This window comes from Glycine soja, chromosome 17 (assembly GCF_004193775.1).
Source record: "Glycine soja cultivar W05 chromosome 17, ASM419377v2, whole genome shotgun sequence".
NCBI lineage: Eukaryota > Viridiplantae > Streptophyta > Magnoliopsida > Fabales > Fabaceae > Glycine > Glycine soja.
In genome coordinates, this window is record NC_041018.1 from 39,074,760 (window position 1) to 39,100,241 (window position 25,482).

The 25,482-nt window shown below is 29.9% G+C and overlaps 1 protein-coding gene across 3 annotated transcripts; it reads right to left on the reverse strand.

Moving 5' to 3' along the window:
* Positions 1 to 15,366: 15,366 nt before the first annotated feature.
* LOC114392064 lies at positions 15,367 to 19,947 on the reverse strand. Of its 3 annotated transcripts, none has more exons than XR_003662235.1 (6): positions 19,526 to 19,947; positions 19,286 to 19,413; positions 19,060 to 19,172; positions 17,699 to 17,884; positions 16,928 to 17,052; positions 15,367 to 15,382 (listed from the first exon to the last, which is right to left on the reverse strand). XR_003662235.1 is itself a non-coding variant. In XM_028353097.1 (5 exons), the coding sequence occupies exons 1-5, from the start codon at positions 19,873 to 19,875 to the stop codon at positions 17,023 to 17,025; spliced, it is 807 nt and encodes a 268-aa protein (XP_028208898.1). In that variant the 5' UTR covers positions 19,876 to 19,947; the 3' UTR covers positions 16,778 to 17,022. The 3 variants fall into 3 exon arrangements, 1 of the variants encoding a protein (XP_028208898.1); XR_003662234.1 differs by lacking the exon at positions 15,367 to 15,382 and adding an exon at positions 16,060 to 16,238; XM_028353097.1 differs by lacking the exon at positions 15,367 to 15,382 and having other exon boundaries at positions 16,778 to 17,052.
* Between the last annotated feature and the right edge of the window lie 5,535 nt (positions 19,948 to 25,482).

The window sequence follows — 25,482 nt, forward strand, 5'->3', positions numbered from 1 at the left end:
AAAGTTAACAAAGGAGAGATAATGGAAGAATGAATCTGAGTAATAGAACAATTTCAGAGATTCTTTTTTAATTTTGTAAAATACCGGGACTAAAGGGGAAGGGTTGGAATTTTCTATTATATTATAGTAGTTAATGTGGTCTATTAAGATAAATTTATTATTTATTAGGAAGTTTTATTCTATGTGAACAAATTAAGTTAACATGTTATAAGAAAATTATAATTCTCAATAAATCAAATTGTCATATATAATTTATCTCCTCCTCATAAGTTAAGAAAGTCTCACTAAAAAATAAATTAATTATGATTGAAGAAGAATCATAATGTCAAATGTTTATATTTATAATTGAAAGTTACAAAGATTTTAATAATAATTGTATTTAAATCAAAAAAACAATCACAAATTCAGGTATTTGTATTTATTTAATCCTTAATAATCAAACATTTTATATATCTAAAACTTTTGATGAATTATTTAAGTTTTTAGAAATATGAATTTTTTTTAGCTTCTAAATAAAGAATAACAATGAAAGATTAAAGTAATCCCAACAAAAAAGTGTTGGCAAATTCAGGAACCTATTTGCCCATATATTCTTAACTTAATGCCAAAAACATAAACAAATTTGTGTGACTTGCGATGACACTTCTATAAGAAACTTATTGATATGTATAAGTCTCCCATGATACAAAAGGATATTTTCGATGTAAACCGAGGTAATAGGGTGACAAAATGAATTCAACCAATAAAAAAAAGTTGAGAAAAAAAAAGAAAATATTAAAAAAGATACAGTAAAAAGTAAAAAAAAAACTAAAATGTATTATTAAAGAAAACAGTCTTGAGTTTTTAATTGATATATATATATATATATATATATATATATATATATATATATATATATATATATATATATATATATATATATATATATATATATATTCGATCTTTTCAGTCGTCCAACTAATTATTTCATCTAACTCTTAACTACTTTGTCTTCAATACTAACAATATCAACAAAAATTGTTTGACACACATCAACCTTTATTGATATCTAGCTCTAAACTTAAAATATCATATCTTAGACAAAACACTACTTTCATACCTAAATAATATAGAAACCTAAAATTTATACTAATTTTATTATTTTTTACCTAATTTAAAGGAAAAATGTTTAATGGATCAGCTCTACCTACCAAAGAAAATGGGTTAAATGGATCAGCTGGTTAGGCCAAACCTGTTTTACCATTCATAATCAGAAATGGTAAGCCGAATTAGGAACCTAAGAATCACATAGAGGGAAAAGTGGTAAAGAAGAATGCGGTTCTCAAAAACTAGTTGCAGATAATGTACAGATTTTCTTTTCTAATTTACCTTAAATGCTTTCTTTAGTGATTTCTAAGGCAATAAAATATAGTCAAAAGAGCTCAGAGAACAAATCTCACAACCTAAATGGATGTAGGGGGTTAAAAAACTAGCCAAATTTAAATTGATGCCATAACCCGAAAACCTCAGAAATTAAAAGCTAAAATCCCTCACTTTATACGTGGGGGTACTATGTACGTGGTTTTCTTTTAAATTGCTTAACATGTTTTCTGTAAAAAAAAGTTGCACTTCTTGGGACCCAGAACTTGCTTTTTCATATTAATATTATTTTTCTGTTAAAAAAAAATCCTTCACTTTGAGTAAAGGACAATCCACTTGTGATTATTACAAATGTGATCGTTAATATTATTTTTATATTTAAAACTTAATAAAAATGTTACTAAAATTTTTCTACGACAATTAAAAAATATCACAAAATTATAAATAAATATTATAAATATATGTTTGTAACATTTATTAAATATTGTATATAGTCATGTTGTTAAAACTTTTTTTATTATATTTTTAGTCTTTAGTAACATAAATTATATATAATATTTGATAAAATATTACAAAAATATATTAATAATATTTATTTATAATTTGACAATATTTTTTAAATGTGACCAACGAATTTTAATAATATTTTTATTAACTGTTAAACAAAAAACTATTGTTAAAAGTCACAAAAGTAGCGTGTTTTTGCATCTCTTGGTAAGTTATTTTATTAGGATTCTCTAAACTAGAACAAACAGTGATTAATTATCAACTTTAAATTCGGAATAATTTTTTTTATTTGCATATAGCTATCTAGTATCTATTTTACAATTTAAATTTAGGAGCATTTTGTGTTTTGTTTCATTTTTATTTGTTGTCAAACTTCAAAATGCAATTGACAAGTTTAAAAAATTATCTTATATATTTAAGAATAATTTCATATCAATTAAAGAATAATTTTTATTTTGTGTTTTGGTAATTTTTTATTTTGAGCTTCAATTAAAGAAAAAAATATGTATATAATGTTCGATAATTTAAAGACAATGGTGTGTGTTACAATTTTCAAATTAATTTTAATATAAATTGCTAGCTAGCAAAGACATGACTTTACACTTAACATATCATCTCATAATTTATTAATGACGTTAAAAGATCCTAATGGTTGCACTAACTTAATTGACAATATGCATTTTTGTTAATTTTCATTTTTCAGGACCAACTTGACAACCTTTCACACTTTTGAAAAGGAAAGTGATGATTTACTCACAAAACATGATTTATATGTTCAAAAAATTGTAAAATTTAATTATAACATAGTTTATATATTCAAAATAATTTACTATAAATTTTAACTATATAAAATAAATATTCATCTTTTACATCATATGGGCTAAAATACTAGTTAATCTATATGTACTTCATCATTTATTAAATTTAATATTTTTAGAATCCTTTTCAAAAACCAGAAATCAATCCAATTCAAATAAACAAAAATTGGATTCAATTGATTTTCATATTAAAATCAAACCGGTTAAATAATTAAGAAACAAAATCAAAATAGTTAAATCTAATCATTTTTCTCTCAAAGCGCAAACAACCATATAAATAATAAAAAATCTCCCTTTCTCCTGGTATTCGGGCAACATGTTGTGCCTTTTCCCAAGGACAAACTCATCATGAGACCTTAATTCACTCTAATACTATTTAGAGTAATAATATAGAAATTACTTTTTATTTTAAACATTTTATTAATATTTCTTTTTTCTTTTTTCATTTTACCTCTTTTTTCTTATCATATACATTTTTATATCAATATTTTTTTTTCTTTTATATCTCTTTAGAAGTTGGATTTCATGCACATTGAATGTCTATTCAACGTTTTCCTATTATTTATTAAGTCTAGATAGGTGCAATTCTTCTTGCTTCCATCAACAAATGTCAGTATATTTATTTATTTTTCAACTCTAACCCTTGCTACTTTCACACACACACACGAAAGCCATTGGTATACCTCCCTCCTCCCCCCTCTTCTAGCGTGTTACAAGGATAGCCACAACCCTTCTGCTAAGGACTTTACTATTGGAAAAATACCTAAATTCTATATTGACTGCCTTAATCCTTGAAGTGTAACTTATATACCTATTAGACAATTTATGGTAATTGGTTTTAAGATGAAATCTAACATGATATCAACCAGTTGGACAACTTGCCTTTATGTTTATCACATGTAACAAGCAAAATTGTAATAAGAAAAAATCAAGAGAAAATTAAAATGTTAGGGAGTTAGAAGTTATAATTCATTTTCCTTAATATATATATATATATATATATATATATATATATATATATATATATATATATATATATATATATATATATATATATATATATTTCATATTCATAAACGGATTTCAAAAATAAAAAATTGAAATTACGCGTTCAATAAACAAGTATGATTATTTTACATAAATTATTACAATAATCATGAAATTAGTCTATTATCACACATCCAAATTAAAAGATTGAGTCACACATTATCGGTAACAGTTAGAAACATTTGTAAGTATAAGAGAGGCGATTTTTTTTAGTATGCAAGCATGAACTAAGTAGTTCTTAACTTGAAAAAAAGTAAACAAAATAAGAAACCCAATATATATAGATAATTCGAGATTTAGAGTATAAATGAAGAGTAAATTCTGATCAATTTTATGCACCTTGTGAGGATCAAATCCAAAAACGCCAATTTAGAAAGGTTTCACTGATTTTTATGAGTTAGGAGCTCTTTTTTACACCAAACATAATGGGAACATTGTTGTCACTAGTCCAAACTCTTCAGCTGTATTATACTTCATGTCAATGATTGCTATTGAGACACACACGATCATCATATTAATCTGAAATTGATAAACTGATACAAAAAATCTCGTTGATCATGTAATATAATCTTATGACATGATTTCAACAACCAAACTTTTGTGTCTCCTCTGTCACACCTTCTGTTAAACACACTGAATTAATAAGTCACTGACATTATAGAAGAAAAAGACGTGGAACTAACAAGGAAGACAAAAGAGACTAGCACTGTTCAGATGCACTGAACAGTTGAACCAACCACGCATACGGAAATTCAGGAGTCATTAACAATGAGCTAGCTCCAAGGACATATATATGTTCACATTCATCTAGAATTTGAATACTGCTAATGAACAGCAGTAACAAAACAAAAATCCGTTTCAAGTCTCATTCTCACAAACTTTTATTATTTAAGTTTTTTAGAATAATGATTGTATTAAACTATTTTTTTACTCTGTTTTATAAATAAATTTTAATCAACTAGTGTGTTATGAATAAGTTCATTAATCCAAATTATAACTTAAAAACATGAGAGCGAGTCCTGGTGTAGCGGTAAAGTTGTGCCTTGATGATTTGTTGGTCATGGATTTGAATATGGAAAAACATGTTTATTATAAAAAAAAAACATGAACTAGTTATTCTTCTGTCTTTAAAATAACAGCAACAAAGAATGTTTATAGTAATCAAGGTTTTAAAATATGATTTGCAACCACAATTGTGGTCATAACATTAGAGTTTTTTGAGATTTCGTGTCTACACACGTCTCCCACAAATTTAAACATTACAAAATGAAAATAACGATCGCTTTTCACTTTAGCCAAAGAAATGTAGGAGCAAATTATATACCGAATATCAACGATCATAATTAATGAAACTACATCCCTCTTTAAAAAAAAACTACGTCCTGTAATACGTAATTTTATTTATAATTTGAAACAAAGATGAAACATTGTTTTATTTTGATGGAACAAGAAAGATGAGAAATATTAAACCGCTTTTTTTTATTTTCATTATTTGAACATGATTTTTTTTCATCATATGTAATGTTTTATATAATTATTTTTATCTTTCATCACACACACGTGTATATATATATATATATATATATATATATATATATAATCTCAAAAATATAAAAAAAAGTTTTTAAGTTAAGAAAACATTTATTTTCTTTTTTATGGGAAATATAATTATGTATTTAGAGAAGTCTTAACAATACATTTTTTAACATACATTACACTATTAGCTAGTTAACTGTGAGAAACTATAAAATCATTAAAATATTGTAAAGTTAAATAAGAAGTAAGAGTCATAAAATTTTATTATTTTTAATAATTGTTTATTAATAATAAAAATTATATTCAAATAATGTTAAAAATATATTAATATAATTTCTCCTGCAATTATAAGTTGCATATAGGGTGATATAAGCTAAGACCCATCTCATGAGTGTTTTTTTTTTTTTTTGTGTCTAAGATATGTCTCTAGTCAAGAATTAAAGATTAATTTTTTGAGATAAAAATATTTATTTAAGATATTAATATTTTCAACCAATGTTGTTTTTTCACATATAAGAACCCCGAAATCAAACTTTTTAATCTTATCTAAAGAATATGATTATTTTTTTTCTGTGATTTAAGTATCTTTTGGCTAGTGAAAGACTAATATTTTGAGATACTAATCTATTTAAGATATCAATATTTTTTTAATAAATATTATATATATATATATATATATATATATATATATATATATATATATATATAAAATCAAACTAGATCCTTACTATATATTTAAGTGATAAAATTATCTATAAATTAGGCTACATAGTGAAAATAAGATTATTTGTCAATTATAACTTAATAACCTAATATGTTGTTGGACCACCATCTGCATGAATGTGGACAGAGAAAATATCCAATGAAGGAAAAGCAAGTGAGTAATTGAGAATCACGTGAGGTCAGGAAAATCCACCATCATTCATTCACGGCATGCAGCAGAAGCCTAGCTAGCAATTCGGAGAGGAGAGGAGATCCAAGCATAAAACAAAGTTAGATTTTGAGTTCACTGTCCCCTGCTGTGATGGCTACCCTTCTCGACTGAGAAAGATCACTACTAGCTGTAATATTGTAAGAGGTGCTGTGTTGTGTTGTGGCCCTGTGCACTTGTGCAGCTAGCTGCCACTGTGTCAGCACTCACCACAGCATAATATGTTTATGTTTGCCTATCTATATTTATCTCTTCCCCCCATTCAAATCAATTGCATGCCTTTCATGTCATGCACCAAACAATACAATTTGGTCTACAATCTTGTGTCTTTCTACCACCACATTCTCTCTCCTCATTATATATGCTCCCTTCCTTATATGCAAAAACTGCCCCTTCAACAACTAAAATTCAATCCTCTTCTCTCTCTCCCTACCCCCCACGCCCCCTCTTGAAATGTCAATATCCAAGCTTTCATGTCTTGTCACGATCACCTTAGATTCTCATTACTCTCTCTCGACTTATCAAGGGTGTGCCCTTCTTTTGCCTCTTTTTCTCATTCTTGACTTCTTGTTCCTCTTTTTTTTTTCTTATTTTAATATCGACAGCGATTGAAAGAAATCAGAGACAACTTGGTGTCTGCTTTTTTGATACATATCCCTTTTATTTTTTTTTATTTTTTTTTCTTTCTAGTTTCTACCCTACTTTGTTATGACGAATGTGGCAATAAACTACGAAAAATACAGTGTATGTTGTTGCATGGAAGGAAAATCAGGAATCCCCTAAAAAGGGTACTATTGAAACTCAAAGAAAATGAACAAAATAATCCCTATCCTATGCCACCTTCCTCTAGTGTACTAGTTTCTAAAAGAGTGAAAAGGATATCAAATTCGTTCTTGGAAGTTGGAAGATGTATAATAATAGTGTACTATATAATATAATATTTCCAAGTCCTTATTATATATAGGTGGATCTTCATGAAAGTAGGGTTTGGCTCTTTGTTCAAAAAATAACCCTTGTCCTTCCCTTGTCACCACTCTCTATATAGTACCTGATCAAGTGTGGTGTGTTTGCAGTTCATTGCTTCAATGGCTATGCTGTGTTTGGTTTATCTGTTGACTCAAGTTGCTATCCGATTATTAATGGACCAAGACTATGAATGGTGTTTCTTGTTTTACGGCATTACGGGTTTTTAAGAGCAGGCATTAACTGACTTGACAGGAATGTGGTGAAAAGGAAAGCTAATCCCACAGGCCACAAAGCACAATTTCTTAAAAGGAAAATAAATTACAAAGTCACAAGTATATATGTTTCCACGGATTCTAGGGTGCGAAACAAAATCTGTACGGTGCGAAAGTTATCCATGATCGTTTTATAACTGTTAGATTTCGCACCTAGAATTCGTCATATGTTTCAACTATAATTTGTAAACTTAAGTTTGAACGTATTTTATTATGTGTTTGGTAGAAGGTTCCAAGCGTATGTTTGAGGTAAATGTACATTTGTAGAGGAATCATCACCCTTATTTTTACTTTCAACTTACTTTTATTCGTTTGATTTGCATAGAATCACATATATGGTATTTTTAACTTAAATCCAAATACATACTTCTTTTACAAATTCAATTTGCAAAAACGGGTGTTTGGATTAAGTGATCCATGTTTGATTAAATTTTTATGCGTTACTTGTATGACTCACATTTGAGACGTATAGAGATCCAAACATGCTATTACTATTCCTTAATTTAATTAGTTTCACATAATATCTCACTAAATTGAGTTTACTAGAAAAATAGAAGTTAGAAGAGGTTAAGTGTGTATTTGATTATTGGTGAGAAAACTGTTTTTAACTCCAAAATTGATTTTGGGTATTTCTAATATATTTAGTTTCACATTAAAAAAAAATTTAGAATTAATTTTAAGCTGAAGTAACTTTGAGCAGCTTCTGAATTTAAAATATTTTACTAATCAGTTTTACTCCTAACTTGATTTTAAAATAAAAATATTCAGATATACATTATATCACTTTAAAATCAATTTTAACCAAAATCAATTATGTAAAATCAATTTTATTCAAAATTAATTTTGCAAATGTTTATCCAAATGCGCTGATTCAGGTCGAGGACTTGATTCTTAGTGCGTAATTGGTTTTAGATCAATTTTTGTATGTTTGATTTCAAGTTGTAAATATTTTAAAATTAATCCTGGATTCAAAATTGATTTTGAGTTGAAATAATTTCAAATAATTAATTTTTACATTAGATAAAAAATTTATATCAGAATTGACTCCTAACATGATACTAGAATAAAATCATCTAAATTTAAATCATATTACTTTAAAATCAATTTTATAAAATTAATTAGCAACACTCATCCAAACACTTAATTTTTTTTTATCAGCCATCTAAACACAAACTAGATGATAAATCACACGTAACCTTTGACTTTGACCAATTCATTCCTATAAAATTCTTTATAAAATTTATTTGTAAGATAAGCAATGTCAATATGAAACTTCTATACATAGGTTTAATGAATGAATAATATGATAAGTGCTTCAATAATAAATTTAAGATAAATTATAATATCATCTTAAATTTTGAGCTTAAATAATTCCTACACAGCAAACTTCTAAGATAAAGAATGCCTAGGTTTTATTAGTTCTGATGAGGTACCATATATCCAATAAATGTATCACTTGAATTTGACCCTATAGAAAGCACAAATGCTTCTGGTTAAACTTCGTCCGAATGATAAACAAGCAATGTGTAAACTCTTTATCCAAAGTATATATCATGAGCTTCCTGCTTTTATTGGGCATGCATGCGTCTTCCACTTTGCCAGTAGTTGTCATCAACGAAGACCAGTCTTCAAGTTGCATAAGTCTGCGTCGTATATATATTACGCTTTTAGTCAGTTATTCTACATTATTTTAAAGATTTATTTTCATTAAAATAATCATCAAAAGTTTAATCTGATACAGAATAAGTACGTTAAAATTATTTTTGTACGTCTCTAGTTCCTCCTCTTTTATCAAGATGTAATCTTTTAAGACTAGTATGCGTTGGAGAGTAATTGTTTTTAATTTACCCGCAGAACACACAAATACTAAGGCTCCGTTCTTTTACAAAGAAAGAAAGCCAAAAATAGAAGAAACAATGAATAATAAAATAAACTGGATTTATATTTATACACTCTACTTTAATTATAATTTTTATTCTCATTTCACTTTTTTTCCATTTATTCACACTCTATCGAACGGTACTTAAATTAAGTTTAAAAAAAAACTTATTTTGATTAGTTATGTACATATAATGACAATAAACTTGTTAAAATAAGTTAAAAATCAAGAATTACTATTGAACAATTACTGCAAAGATATATAATTTTGAAAATTCAAGAATTTTTTTTCTTGATATTTATATTTTACAAAATAGAGTTTGAGTTTAATTGTCGTTTAACTCATTATTAGTGTTAAAATATTCATACTACCAATTAATTAAAAATTATTTTTAAAACAATTATTATAAAGTCACCAAAATTATTATATATAATGTACATTTGATTAGATCACAAAGTAAAATACGCTCTTAGTATATTTTAATTAATTGAATTCTGTTAAATACTTAATAAATCATATACTGTCATGTACATTTTATTAATTTTTATAATAATTATTTTTAAAAATATATCTAATATATTTAATCAATTGCCCGTATAAAAGCTTTTATGCTAAGAGTATACATGTCTATTAAACTATTAAATGTTTTTGCATAGTTATTTTAAATTACAGAAAATGAAAATTCCTAATGTTTTTGAATTTAAATATCTCAAGTGTTATCAGACGTTAGAATAAATTATATTGACATTTTTTTTACGATTTTGTTAAATTTTGTGTGATGTTTGTTGAACTATAGACATTATATAACACTCCTATACATTAACATTACACCTTTTCTTATTCAATAAACCCAATATATTGTGTACTTCTAGAATAGTTTGCTATAAATATTAGAAAAGTACGGAGTAATGTAAAATATTAGAAAATGTTAGTATAATTTATTTTATATACAGTGATATACTATGTGTGTATTTAAATTATGTGTGTGGATTAATTTTTATACATTAATCATGTAAAGTAATTAAAAATAATTTTTAATATAAATTTTAAATAATTATCATAAATATTAATAAATATTATATAATGATTTATAATTAAATAACACTATTAATATATAAACTATTTACTTTTAAAGGAATTAATTGCAGTGTTAAGAATTAATTATATTTTTTACCTCCAACTTATTAATTTTTGAACAATTTATTTATGATAAATTAATTCAGTGTATTTTATTTTTAATTTTTAAAAAATCTATAAATTTTATTCTTTGTTATTTTACTTCTAATATAATTGTATTTTATCCTAATTTTTTATTTTTAACAAATTTTACACTCAATTTTTATTCTATTTTTTTGATGAATTTTACTCTAAATTTTTATTTTGAGAAATTTAATTTTCAATTTTTATATTTATTAATAAATAAATAATAAAAAAATAAAATTTACAAATTACTTAAAAGTTTAAAATAAAATATGTAAAATCAGACCTTCTTCAAAAATATGGTACTACACTGCTAGGGTACAAGTAGTAGCTAGATATATATGCATTGAATATTACTGGAGCATTAGAAAAGCATCTTAGAAATTGATCCATATGAGGCATATGTGTATAAAATAGCAAAGTCCCGTTTATAGTAATGAGTGCTAGGAAGGTCAACCGTTGAGTTGATGAAGACTAGTGTGGCAGAAGAAACAGAATCTTAGAAGGAAGAATGAAGAAAAATACAGTAATATTATGCAGCATATATCATAATATATATATTATGTGTGATTTGACACCGCATGCTACATACAGTGCCCAAATCCAAACAAATAACCTTTACCGGCGGCCAGCGGCAGCGTGTAGCGCAGAGAGAATACACAGCCTAAGCCTATGAAAACCCTTTTTCAACCTATATATGTCTATGCCTATTGCTATGGCTTTCTTTCTGTCACTTCTATTCTTTGTTTCTTTACTTCTTTTCAGTTCGGTGTATTGAATATTATTACCATCTTCCTTATACCTCGTTCTCTTTCCCCAGTCAATTTTTGTCTCTCATATTGATTCTTTATCAGTCCACAGAGAATTCGTACCTTTGCTTTTGAAAACAAAATAAACAAGAAGGAGGGTTTGAAACTTTTAGATTTCAATAGATGAAAAATAAAATAAAAATCTTAAATCCCAATTCGTATATATTTTTATTTACTCTTCCATCGAATACAAAAATATATCAAAAATTTAAATTTTAACATAACTCAACCTATTAAAACTATCTGACTAGTTATGGGTTAAAAAGTTTTCCATTATTTATATTTATTAGTTTTATCTTAATACTGGTCGATTTGAAATTTTAATACACCGTCATGTCAAGGATTTGACCTCTCAAATTTTATATATATGCTAATATATTAATTTGGCATGAAGGAAATATAAAAGAAAGAAAAGAAAATATTTTATTTTAACGAGATAATTATATTTTCAAAAGATTTGAATTTATATCATGATATTAATGTTATCTTTTTATTTTTTTAGTATTTTTTTAAGCCAAAATGTAAAATATAACAGTATTACTAACTTTAGTGTATTTGATTAAATAATTAAAAATTGTTTAGAAAATATTGGAAAAAGAAAAACATTTCTTGGATACATGGAGAATACATATGGTCTTTATAAAAAAACAATTACGAGTTGTGAAAATGGCGCAACTCTACCATGTTTAACATGCTGGTAGCAGTGCTGTAAAAATATGATTTTGAAAGAAAAAAAAAATCTAAATGCATGCAGAATAAAAGAAAAAACTATAATTATGTTAAAATATTTTTTATCTTTTTAAAATCTAATTGTATTCCAAAATAAAATTTATTCAAGTCTCACCCCAATCAAGACACAAATGTTTATATATATATATTCACAATTCATAATTAACAAATAGAAATATCGTAATTTCATATTTTTTTCTGCTAAATTTATCGTTTTTAACAACAAAAAAATCTACCAATATATATGATGTGTACATGAAATTTGTTATCGGGTTATTTATGAGTTAATGGTCAGGTATTTGACAGTATAAAATTATTCACACTTCTATCTTATAAAAAAATCTGATTAATATGTTTTAAAAAAATATTATAAAATTAATAAATTTATAATGTATAATAATTTATAATTAAATAATAATATAAAATTATTTTATAGGGGTACCTTATTCTCTCTTTTTGTCTAAAATTTGGACTCAAGAAAATCCAATTAAGTATTTGATTGGGGCAACATTATATAGGCCCAAGAACAAAATACAGCCCAAATTTCTTTAAATGAAACTGGGTGATACGTTAATGGCCCGAAAAAGGTTTGCCGGTTAAGTTAGGTCCTTTATAGACATGGCAACCGGAGGCAAAGGGTTATGTGCTTCCTCTCTCCATTTTCATCCTCATCCTTCTGGGTATGATTTTTAGTTTTCCATTCTCATATCCATGTACCTTACCCTACACGTCCTATAATTTTAAAAATCAAATACCAAAAATATAATTTTAAGAAAAAATGAAACAACATTGATTTTCTATAAAATAATGACACTAAATATATCCAAGAAAAAAAGGTTCTATTAACAACAATAAAAGACTAATTCAATAATATATGTAGATAATTTAATTATTAACATATTAGATATGGGTATGATTACGGGGCGCATATATACATACTCATTTTTGTACCCATTTTTTAAAATTAGATATTACTCGTAGTGGTACTTATCTTTGTCCAAAGCGAAAATTTTTCATCAAACTCAAGATACACACAAGTACAAATTTATTTGTCATACGTAATGCTGGATAAACAGTAGAGTTTTAGTAGGATAATCAATAGATAATAATAATATCCATAATACCATACCCAAACTCATCTCTATATTTGTATAGGTATTAACTCACATTTATATATCCATAACTAAGTTCATTATTTTCATTTTAGTTATTAAACTCATCTCTATATTTTCTATAGGTATTAACTCACATTTATATATCCATAACTAAGTTCATTATTTTCATTTTAGTTATTATAATACTAACATTATTAACGATGAAAACATTGATGGTGAAATAAATAAATATTTAATATGCATTTAGTTATTATAAGTTTAATTATGTTTGACAAGATATTTTTGGTTAGTTTTTTTTATTAATTGAAAAAATTATTTGAGTGTTCAGTAAATAAGTACTTTTAGTAATTTTTAGCATTTTTTGAAACTACTTGAAGTAACATTTTTTAAAATGTTAGCTTATAACTTCTAATTTTTTATATTTTATTTCATTTTTATTCTTAATATATTTATCCATTTTCCTTATTATCATTTTTAAATAAATCAAGATTTTATTATTTTTATGTCATTTTACACTTTTTAACTATTTCACAAACTAGTTCTACTGATCACTTATAATTTAATAAGCTATTTTTTAACTTTCAGATTTCAACTACTAATTAACTTTTCAGTTTTTAACTAGTTTGAGATAATATAACCTTTAATACATATTTTATATTAGTTTGAGATAATATAACCTTTAATACATATTTTATATTTATATGTGCATAACCAAACTCGTCTCTATATTTGTATAGTTAAAACATTAACGCTATTATAATACTAATATTAATGATGAAAATTAATAAAAAAAATGTAATTCAAACTTCAAGGGAAAAATATTGAGAGGAAAGTTAACTCCTAATTATAAAGTATTTATATGAAAATATTTTATCTTAATTAAAACCTATTTAAAAGCTTTAAATTATAGTAATAAAATATAAATATGTTATAAATGTATGACTAGGATTGATAATACACATGCAATTTTTTATGGATAAATACCCCCACACCAAGATCTGTCCAATAAGTCTTACTGTTGTAAATAATTTTTATGGTTAGCCATTATGTCTGGATTCAATTACCATCCTTAATGCTATGAAGTATTAATATTTTGTTTTCATGATAAAAGTTTATAAGTTTATTAAAACCAATAAACATTTAATTACTGAAATATATATTTTTTTTTCATTTTGTATGAAATAATTCCCTTTCATCATTTGTGATTCGTCGTATACAGAAAAAAGGAATAGCACATAATCGTAAATTAGGTGAGTGTTTATCATTTGTGTACACTCCTATTACCGTAAACATACCGAAATTAAGCATAGTCTTACCAAAGCAAACCTATAAACTTTTGCCTTTCAAAAAGAAAAAGCAAACCTATAGCTTCATTTGCAATCCAAAAGAGACGCATAAAAAAACGCAACGGGGTGCCTCTTTAGGTTAATGCTTTAAAACTCTAATCAATTATTGAATTGTAGAAAACACTGATTTCCGATTTGTTCATATAACCGTAATTCTTTTTATAATATATTTGGCCGTAATTAAAATATATTAGAACCAGTTACAATTAGACATAAATTTTATCACATGTTAGATAATAAATTAATTTAAACTATAAAAGTTAAGTAAACTTTTAAAAGTAACACATAATTATATCTAGTGTAAAAGTCACTTTGTCCCTACATTATTATTTAAGTAAGCATATTTCACCCTTAAATATAAAATTAAACATGATAAATCTTAATTTAATATAACTGATTACTCTTTTTCCCATCCAACTAAATAGTTAATTTTATCGGAAACAAATAAACATTATGCACATTATATCTAAAAGACTAAAAGCATCAAATTTTACTTTCAAATACGGCATGGAAATCAAAATATCCGTGTACCAAATGCAAACTATAAAATGAAAATAACCATTTTAGCAATGCTAAGAAGCTCCATCGTGAATCTACATGGTTTGAGCCTATCAGAGCATGATGGTTTGAAGGCCATGAATGAAATGACTAAATGCGTTTTGGAACTACTTCACAACATGCTGATCAGTTTTTCTTTTCCTTTTACATTATGGATTTTTGTTAAATTTATGCCATGGTTTTGAACTTAGTTTATGAAAATGAGTAACTAAATTCATAACCAACGGCTGCGGTAAATCCTGCCTTGTGTTGTGTTGAAAATTGACCACTTACAGTATGATCCTTGTTAGCTAGTTGACTTGTATCCATACTGCAATTAATTAATGGAACTATAGATCAAACCTGATCGAGAAGTTTAGGAGAATCAATCATAATCCTTCACTTTCAATTAGTTATTGAATTAACAACCTTGTTGAAACTTTGTGTATTTCATAATTGTACCCTAGCATAACTAATGGACGTGATAACATAGGAAAAAAAAAATTAGCATTACATAAACATTGGGTGCTATTAGATTAAGCATACGTTGGTGATTGACAATTAGGAAGAAACAAGGGTTATAAAGAATTGGGTAATATTATATGTGAAAGTAGACATACTAGGCTTTCCATAATTAAAAAGTTACCTGTGATTACTTGTACTCTTGGAATTCTTTTGGACTTAAATTTCTTTCCCTTGTCTCATCTTCTTTAATCTAACTTTGAACTCCTCCTCTATCTATTGTCTAAATAATTAAGGATTTGATATAGCCAAAAAATAATAATAATAAGGATTTGACAATCTTAGTACTTGCCAAATAGCCTTGTGAGGTGGTATTTAAGTCTTAAATATTCAACATTATTACTAGTCAACTGTTACACTTGCCCTAGCGAACACGACATAGATCACTCTTGGAATTACAAGCCCTGCCTACAAGGTGGCTCAAATAGTTAGGTGTAATATTTTAGCTTCTTTGATGAGCATGACCAATCTAACGGATAGTTCTGATGAGTGAAACAAAATATAAATATTAGGTTTGCCATATCTATTTACACAAGGGAAGGTGGCTGTTTTCTCATTTTCACATGTGAAAGATTCTTGCACCACTACGGTAATATATTACATCTATATCTTACCATTCAACTCCTTAAGCACTTCCTATGCTACAAGAAATGTGCACCAGATTCCTAGGCAGAGAAGGACAGAAATAAGACATTATTAACAATCTATAAGAAAATCTTAAGTTCTCAAATATGCTAGGTACCAAGTGCTAGGAATTTTTTTAGCTTTTAGTCTTAAAGCCACCGACTCATCTATATCTCTTTTTATATAATGCAGGGATAAAGGACTAAAGTAAGACTTCAAATAAACTTAAGGAACTAAAGGTGTTATTGGACTCTAATTCTAAAAGGGCTAGCAAACATAAAAAGTGCAATATCTATCTCCTTTTCTAGTTCCTCTTGTTCTTATATTCTACATCACTGTTACCCAAGATAGTTGCAATCAAAAGATAACACACAACAAATTTATTCATACTTCCAAAAGCCTCTACTTTATCATCATTTAACATGAATGGTAAGCTTGTTTGGAAAACCTGGGAGATCTCAGAAAGTGACAGTCTATAGTGCAAATGGACCAGAGCATGATTCAAATGACTTAATAGTTTAATGCACTTTTAATTGATCAATGGTGTGTAATAATAGTAAAAACATTTAGTGGAATGAAATTCAACTGCAGTAAAAATCTTGCTTTTACTTGGACCAGAGCATGATATAAATGACTTGATAGTTAATGCACTTTTGATTGATCAAAGGTGTAATAATAGTATACACATTTAGTTGAATAAAATTCAACTGCAGTAAACATCTACTCTTACTTTTTTCATACGAGCAGATAGTACAAGGAGACTAGCGATGGAAACTGATGTTTAGATGCATACACATTATGGTGCCTTGAACATGCAAACCATTGCTACCACCGCCGTACTAATGATGTTAGCAGCTACAAAAGTAAAGAACAAATTTTGCATCAGGATTCAGTATCCAATGCTCAACAGATGGCTATAAAATTCATACAGTTAAAGATGGCAACATGGTTATTGTTATATAGTGATAAAGAAAAGATTAGTACGAGTGAAAATTTAAATTATTTGCACAATTAGTTCAAAGTATTTGGATATTGTGCTGCTGAAGTAGAAATTAACAGTATATAGGCTGTGTAAATCTCACTTTTCATGACTAAAAACTTCATTAATAGTTTTGGCAAAGCACAAGCATGGATTCCACATGCTAATCAAGAGTGGAATTGTTGTTGCTGTGCAGATCTTAAGTTACATTTGTATTTTCTTCTCAATTATGTCTTTTAAGTTATGACAGCAAACAAGAGCATTCATAATAGATACATCAGCTTTTAATTCAACATTTTCCCATTAACTCAGTTTATTCTGTATGGTTACAAATATAAACTCATGGATACTGCAGATTTAGCAGAGGTGCAACACATGTTCAGGTTTATATAAATGCAATTGCATGAGAAGACTTTTAAGCAGTTTCCAAGAATGAATAGCCTATTCTTTCATACCAAGCTTTGAAATGGAATTAGAATATATAGTATCCTGAGATGTAATAAAGATGAAAAGGTTATATACCTCAAAGAGTTCAAAGGGACTGCCGCGGCGATAGTCATCGCTCTTCTTACTATTGTCAACTGGAAGAATAGTATATAATAATGCTCTGAATGTAACAAGTAAAACAGCAGTGCTTCCCAGACTCACAAATACAAAACCATAATTCGGTAGATGACCCGATGTTGCTGCCTTTATTACTATTCCTATCTGCCAAGAAGTCGGAAAGAGATAAATGGGATCTGTTTTGTCAAAGGTCAATGGAAAAAGAAAACGATTGTGCAACAATACATACTTTATTTTCCCAATAAGGACTATGGAACAATTAAATTACCATATATCTGTAACAAAATTATTATTGTCAATCTTAGAGAAGAAAATTGTAATATGTCAATATGATTGTGTGTACTTGGGAGACAAGATTACCAAACTATAATTTACTTACTACTCGTTTCTATGAATGCAAAGCACCTGTGTTCAAGCTGCAATTATCAGCTGAAACTCTATAATTTAATTACTCCCTCTTAAAGTTGTACATCAAATGAAAGAGCTAATTTCATCTATAGCTGAATTATTTAAGACAATAGTTTGGCATCAAATCAGTTTACTAATTCAATACAATTCACTTACATTACAAATCATTTTATGCACTGTAAATCATTTCATTTCAAGGAATGCTCTCCAAATTTGTAAGCTGTTTCAAAGACATTAAATTTTCAGCAATAGAACGGATGCTAAAGCAAAAGTGCCAATGAAGAAGATCAACACAACCACTTCTCATGCTAGGCCACAACTTGTTGAATGATGTGTTAGATTTTTTGTGGATTAATATTATTTAATTATTAGATTGATTTAATATTATTAAACAATTGATTATGAAAACTACTATTATGTAATTTTAATTACAATGGTAGATATTTTTCATTTTGAATTATGATGTAAATTGATCTACAATGATTATTTGGGCTCTCACTTTGGTATCGAAACGAGGGACCTCTGCTCTCATCTGATGGCTATAAAACCGATACTCCATTAGACACTTCTGTATGCACAACTTGTGGGAAAATCCTAGTTTTTCCTCATTCTTTTCTTCTATGGTTTTAGACAAACACAAACATCCTAGATGATTGCAAGCATCGATTCAAGATTTGTTCCAAGGTTATATCAAGGATTCAAGATTGTGGACATGGATTCAAGCTTCCATCTAAGTACACACATTGTAAAAACCCTCTTTCACTAAATTTTTGTGGTGTGAACATGTTATATCACGCAATACGCATCTCCGTGCAACAAAATCCAAGATTTATTTCCTAAAAATTCTACCAAGATGGCTGCAAGTAAACCAACAAGCTTCACATCACACAATAAGCAAGCATTCAACTTACAGGGATCCCAACAGCCCATGACTTCGCAGTAGCAACGACACCCTTCGAGAGACCGTTCATCCCGCGGCCATCCTCCCCAAAACCTCCAAGGAAGTAAGCACCCAAAAACCACCCTGCACACCATTGAAAAACACACTCAATTTTCAAACCTCAAACTCTCCAAAACACAAATCCAACACAATCATGAACAAAAACAAAAAAGAGCAAAACATAAAACCAAACACACCCGCAATAAAAGGGTCAGCAGTGCGCAGTGTCTCAAGGTCCAAAACAGAAAGTCCATGACTATATCTTCCAATTGTCGAAAACACAAACAAGGCCAACACATCCGCACCAGCTAGCAGAGCCACACGCCTACAACACATGCATGATAAGTTGATAAATGATAACCCATTTGAAATTCTGCAACAAGCTTTCTACTTTATGAATAAAATCGAAAACTTTAAAGGAAGAAAAAAAAAGTTACCCCCATTTTTCAAAAGGAGGAGAAGAGGCTGGTTTCTCGAACTGGATGACACCCTCCAATGGAACATCCTTGCCAGTCACGAAAACCGTTTGGTCAGTGGCAAAAGGAGAAGGAGAAGGAGAAGAAGTGGAGGTTGAGGGTGAATCTGAATCGAGGTTTCCCTCTGCTTTGGCGAGTGTGAGATGAAAGGGTCTTGTGGAGCTTATTCTTCTAGTGATGAAATTAGGTACAGGGTTGGAAAACGTTGGTGGGTTTGTAACAGTGATGAATTTGGGTAGAGACAATAGAGAACAACACTTTGAAAACATGGCTCCTACGCAAGGAGCTTGGATATGGCTAACTAGTATCATTAATGCTTCTCAATGGCACTACACTACACTGTCCTCATCCACACAATACATGATTCATTCATTGCGTTGTAAATATAGGCACCAGGTGCATTTTTGGACAGTTTACTGAGAAGTAGTGGTATTTGTAAGGAAAATTTTAAAAATAAAATAAAAATGTCTTATTGACAAATAAAAATAACAAAAAAAGGAATTTTAAATGCTTTGCCTATGTTAATAAATTAGTACATATACCCCTGCGCAGTTTTTTAACAACCGGACCGGTCCCACCGGAACATGATGGTCACACAGATTCGATTCATTTATTTGGTTCAAGTATTTTTTTAAAAAAAAGAATTATAAAACTTTTCTCTGTTATTTTTGTGAATTTATGTTTATTTTTTAAGACATTAGATGTTTTTTTTAAAACTTAATTATAGACTTGTTATTGACAAGCATATTTGTTGTCATTTGAGATATTAACTATTTTATAATGATAATTATTTTAAATTTAAAGTATCAAATGATTAAATTATATTAATTACTTAATTATATTTTTTTATAATTTTTTAATATATATCCAAATAAATCGGTTCAACCAATAAGACTTTAATTTGACCAATAATTCATTAACCCAGTATCTCAACCAATTCAATAATCAATCTCATTCTTAAAACATTGCTTTTGCATGAGATAATTATTTTAAGAGGTTGAATTGTTTTAAGGAATTTTATTTTTAGTTTAAAGGTCATAAATCATCATTGAATTGTTTTTTCACGATTATATGTTTGTGTGTGCGTGCGTGTGTAATCATAATAAATTTATTATTTTCTTTTAAAAATATTAAACTGTAATATTTTAATTGATTATATCATATAGAAAACTATTTTATATCATATAGAAAGTAAAAAATGAAATAAAATCATTTTCAAGCTCATTTGAATTTATAGAAAATATATTTATATTATTTTTCACAGGCCGACTACGACTCTTGATCAAATTCTCTCTATTTGGACAGTTTCAACATTGATCAAATTATATTTTTTAATTTATAGTTTCATCGTAATTCAAGAGTGGTAGTCTGTGTAAAATAATTCTCTCTATGTATTTTTCATATAAATTCAAATAAGCTTGAAAAATAATTGTGTTTGATCTTTTTACTTATAGAGGAATAAGTTTGTAACTTTTATTGATTGAATTTGATATTAGTTTACAGTGATATATATACAAGTGAACAACCCTAATATGTAGTGAATCAAGCTATCAATCTCCTAATAATTCTCAACAAATCAGAATTGGAAATAACAGATTTGCACAGATTTGCACGGCTAAATAATTAAAGGAATTGAAAACTAATTATTATGATTGATATCCTCCCGCAAGTTGTATAATCTGGATGAGAGATGCAACTTGGACAGTAGCGATTCGAACTGAGGGCGAAGCAGAGGCTTTGTTAGAATATCAGCAAGTTGATCATCGGTAGACACAAAAGACACTCGAAACTTGCCATGTTGAACATGTTCTCGGACAAAGTGGTAGGCTAAGGCTATATGTTTCATCCGAGAGTGGAAGACAGGATTAGCACTGAGATTTGTGGCACCAAGATTGTCACAGTATATGATTGGATTGGCAGTGGGCATGTGACCAAGTTCTGTGAACAAGGAAAGAACCCATAATAGTTCACTAGCCGTGTCAGCCAAGGCTTTGTATTCTGCTTCAGTTGATGATCGAGCAACAGAACGTTGTTTGCGGGAGCTCCAGGAGATGGGAGTGTTACCGAGATACAACAAGTAACCAGTGGTTGAAACATAATCATCCTTGTCACCAGCCCAATCAGCATCCGAGTAGGCATGAAAGGTCAAAGCAGTAGTCGCTGAGATGAAGACTCCTTTGTCACAAGAGCCCGCCAAATATCGGAGCACTCATTTGAGTGCAGACCAATGCGCCGTTCTTGGATTTTGCATGAACTGTGCGAGTTTGTTAGTGCTGAAGGGGATGTCTGGACGTGTAAGACTCAAGTATTGAAGGTTTCCAACCAGTGTGCGGTAATCCTTTGGAGAGGGTAGGAGATCACCAAAATCCTTAAGTAATTGAACACTCGCTGATAAAGGAGTGGATGCTGGTTTTGTATTTTTCATGCCTGATTTATGTAGCAGATCAATGATATATTTCCTTTGTGAAAGAAACATTCCTGCAGCGGAAGGAATTACTTCGACACCCAAGAAATAACTGAGACATCCAAGATCTTTTAACGAAAACCGAGCAGCAAGTGTGGCAATGAGTTTGGACAGCTCTGCAGATGAATTTCCAGTCATAATTATATCATCAACATATACTAATAAGTAAAGTGTAACCTCTGGTTTTTGGTAGATGAAAAGAGATGCATCTGTAGTGGAATTGACAAAACCAAGGGAGAGCAGGAATACGCGAAGCTCCGTATACCAGGCGCGGGGTGCTTGCTTCAGCCCATAGAGTGCCTTTTTGAGGCGACAAACATGATCAGGAAAGTTTTTGTTGACAAAACCAGGTGGTTGTATCATGAAGACTTCCTCCTTAAGTGTCCCTTGAAGAAATGCATTGTTGACATCAAGCTGACATATGGGCCACCCTTGACGAACTGCAAGAGTTAGGACAATGCGAATGGTCACCGGTTTAACAACGGGGCTAAAAGTTTCTATATAGTCTCAACCAGAGCATTAGTGAAACCCTTTGGTGACTAACCGAGCCTTGTAACGATCAATTGATCCGTCTAGATTTCGTTTGATTCGAAATACCCATTTACAGCCAACCAAATTTTGATCAGAGGACCGACTGACAAGATCCCAAGTGTTGTTGTGGTGTAAGGCATCAAATTCGGCTTGCATGGCTGAGCGCCAATCAGGGTCGCGAAGGGCCTGGGTGATGGTGTTGGGTTCAATGGGAGAGGAGGCTTGGACATGAAGATTAAGCTTTTGGATGGGTTTGATAATGTTGTTTTTAGACTGAGTGATGATCCCACCTCCATTTGGGTTGACAATGGTTTGGGGTGGTGGAGCAGAGAGTTGCGGGGATGATTGTGAGGTTGGAGGAGGAGATTGAGTGAGGTTTGTGGGTTCGGTGGAGGACTGGGCCATATATGGGGAGTTGGTGATGGATGGGTAGGAAGGGGCAGGAGATGAATCTTCCGGTGGGTTCATGGGTTGTAAGATGGAGAGTTGAAGTGGGCTTGTTTGTTGCTCTGGACTTGGACTAGCGTGAGTTACTAGGGAGTTGAACGGGAATTCAGATTCAACGAACTTCACATGCCGAGAGGTATAGATCCTTCCTGTTGTGGGATCGAGACACAAATATGCATGTTGATCAGCCGAGTAACCTACAAAAACACACATAGCAGACTTTGGTGCAAGTTTATGGTTAGCATATGGTTTAATCCAGGGAAAACACAAACATCCAAAACACTTTAACTTATGATAATCCGGACTAATGTTGAGCAATTTAGAATAGGGTGATTGGTACCCAAGAATTGGAGTTGGGAGGCAATTTATAAGATAAGCGGCGGTGGTCATGGCGTGAGGCCAATAGGTGAGGGGCAAGCCTGAGTGATGGAGAAGAGAGAGATCGGTTTCAGCAATGTGACGATTTCGACGTTCTGAAATTCCATTATGTTCAGGTGTATGAGGTGGCGTTGTATGATGACTTATACCATGATTTAGTAAAAAAGGGCGAAGACCAATATATTCGCCACCATTGTCTGTGTAAAGAATTTTTATTTTGTGATGATAGAAATTTTCAACTAGCGATTTAAATTTGGGAAATATAGTTTGGACATCAGATTTTCGTTTCATTGGATATAGCCAAATATAGCGAGTAAAATGATCAACAAACATGCAATAATAGCGAAGACCATTAATTGATAAAATAGGAGAAGTCCAGACATCAGAGAAAATTATTTCTAATGGATACAAGATTTAAGAGTGGATTCATGGAATGGAAGTTTATGACTTTTGCTAATTTGACACGAGTTACAATCGGATTGCGGAAATTTATTTGAGCCTAAGGAAAAATGTTTCTGAACAAATTTGAAAATAGAAGATGAAGGGTGCCCAAGCCTATGATGCCATGATGCAGAGGATTCTGTTCGAACCGTGTGGACGGAGGGTGAGGTGGCGGGCCAGAGATAGAGTCCATCCACACATGAGCCTTTATGGGTTGTGTGACCTGTCTGCAAGTCCTTCACATAAAAAGAGTTTGGCAGGAAAACAACAACAGAGTTGGTTTGTTGGGTAAGTTTAGAGACAGAGATTATTTTTTGTTTCATGGAAGGAACACACAAAGCATTAGACAAGGATAAATCATTAAGTAAAAGTGTTCCAGAATGAGTGATGTTTAAACCTGAACCATTACCCATAAACAGTGAGTCAGGACCAGTGTACGGATGATGAAGCGCCAGATTATCGAGATCATTGGTTACGTGATGTGTCGCTCCACTGTCAAACAGAAAATCATGTTGCGATGGGCCGGCAGTTGCAGTATTGACCTGAACCTGTCCAGTGTGAGCCGGAGAGTTACGAGGTGGCGGTGGGACATTAGGATGCTGCTGCTGGAAGGTTTTGCACTGAGAGAGAACATGACATTTGATGTTGCACCACTGACAGCGGCCGAGAAAAGGTTTGCGAGATGCTTTGGCATAGGTGTTTTTGAGAAGGATCTAGAGATCATGCGAGGTCTTGGTTTGAGACACCAGGGAGGTCACTTCATTAGAGAGAGTGGTGAGGAGAACACCATATATAAGGCGGTCCTGTCGACGCCAGGTTTGGTAAGCAGGATTCTGAGTTGTTACCGGAAGTGATGCAGTGGTGGGGGTCGTTTCCGACGGAGTCGGCGTCGAAGATGTTGGAGCGGTGAGGATCGTTTCTGACGGCGCAGGAAAAGATCCATCTGGATATTGGAGGAGATCATAGCCATCAAGGAGAGCTTCAACTTGTTGTTTCCAATTAGGATAATTGTTGGGAAGAAGTTTGGTGACATTGGTGAAAGTGATGCAAGCAAGGGGTTTGGATGGCTCATGGGGGTTGGGAATGAAGGAGTTGTTGTCGGCCATGGGAGGCAAGGGTGGGGAACGACGTCCTTAATTGAAGAAATAGGGAATGGGTGGATCGTTTAGGCTGATACCATATAGAGGAATAAGTTTGTAACTTTTATTGATTGAATTTGATATTAGTTTACAGTGATATATATATAAGTGAACAGCCCTAATATGTAGTGAATCAAACTACCAATCTCCTAATAATTCTCAACAAATCAGAATTGGAAATAACAGATTTGCACAGATTTGCACGGCTAAATAATTAAAGGAATTGAAAACTAATTATTATGATTGATATTACTTTCTATATGATATAAAATAATTTTCTATATAGTGAAATTCTCTCTATTTGGACAATTCCAACATTGATCAAATTATTTTTTTCAATTTTCAGGTCAGCTTAGGAGGGAGGAGGCCGAATTTTGTAATTTGAAAAGCATAGAATAAAGTGAAGTTTGCCTCATCCGTGCATTCAGTTTACTAAAGGGCATCATAGGTGAAAATATAGAACTGCATTCTAGCATAAAATAAAATTTGAGACAAAGCATATTAGTAGGTTTTTCATG

Bases quoted from the DNA above. Each gene is read 5' to 3' on its own strand.
- LOC114392064 (XM_028353097.1), bottom strand. From the start codon at position 19,875: ATGATACTAGTTAGCCATATCCAAGCTCCTTGCGTAGGAGCCATGTTT. The intron at 19,414-19,525 runs GTAACTTTTTTT...CATGTGTTGTAG, and splicing joins CCTCCTTTTGAAAAATGGGG to GCGTGTGGCTCTGCTAGCTG. The intron at 19,173-19,285 runs GTGTGTTTGGTT...AATGGTGTGCAG, and splicing joins TGCTGACCCTTTTATTGCGG to GGTGGTTTTTGGGTGCTTAC.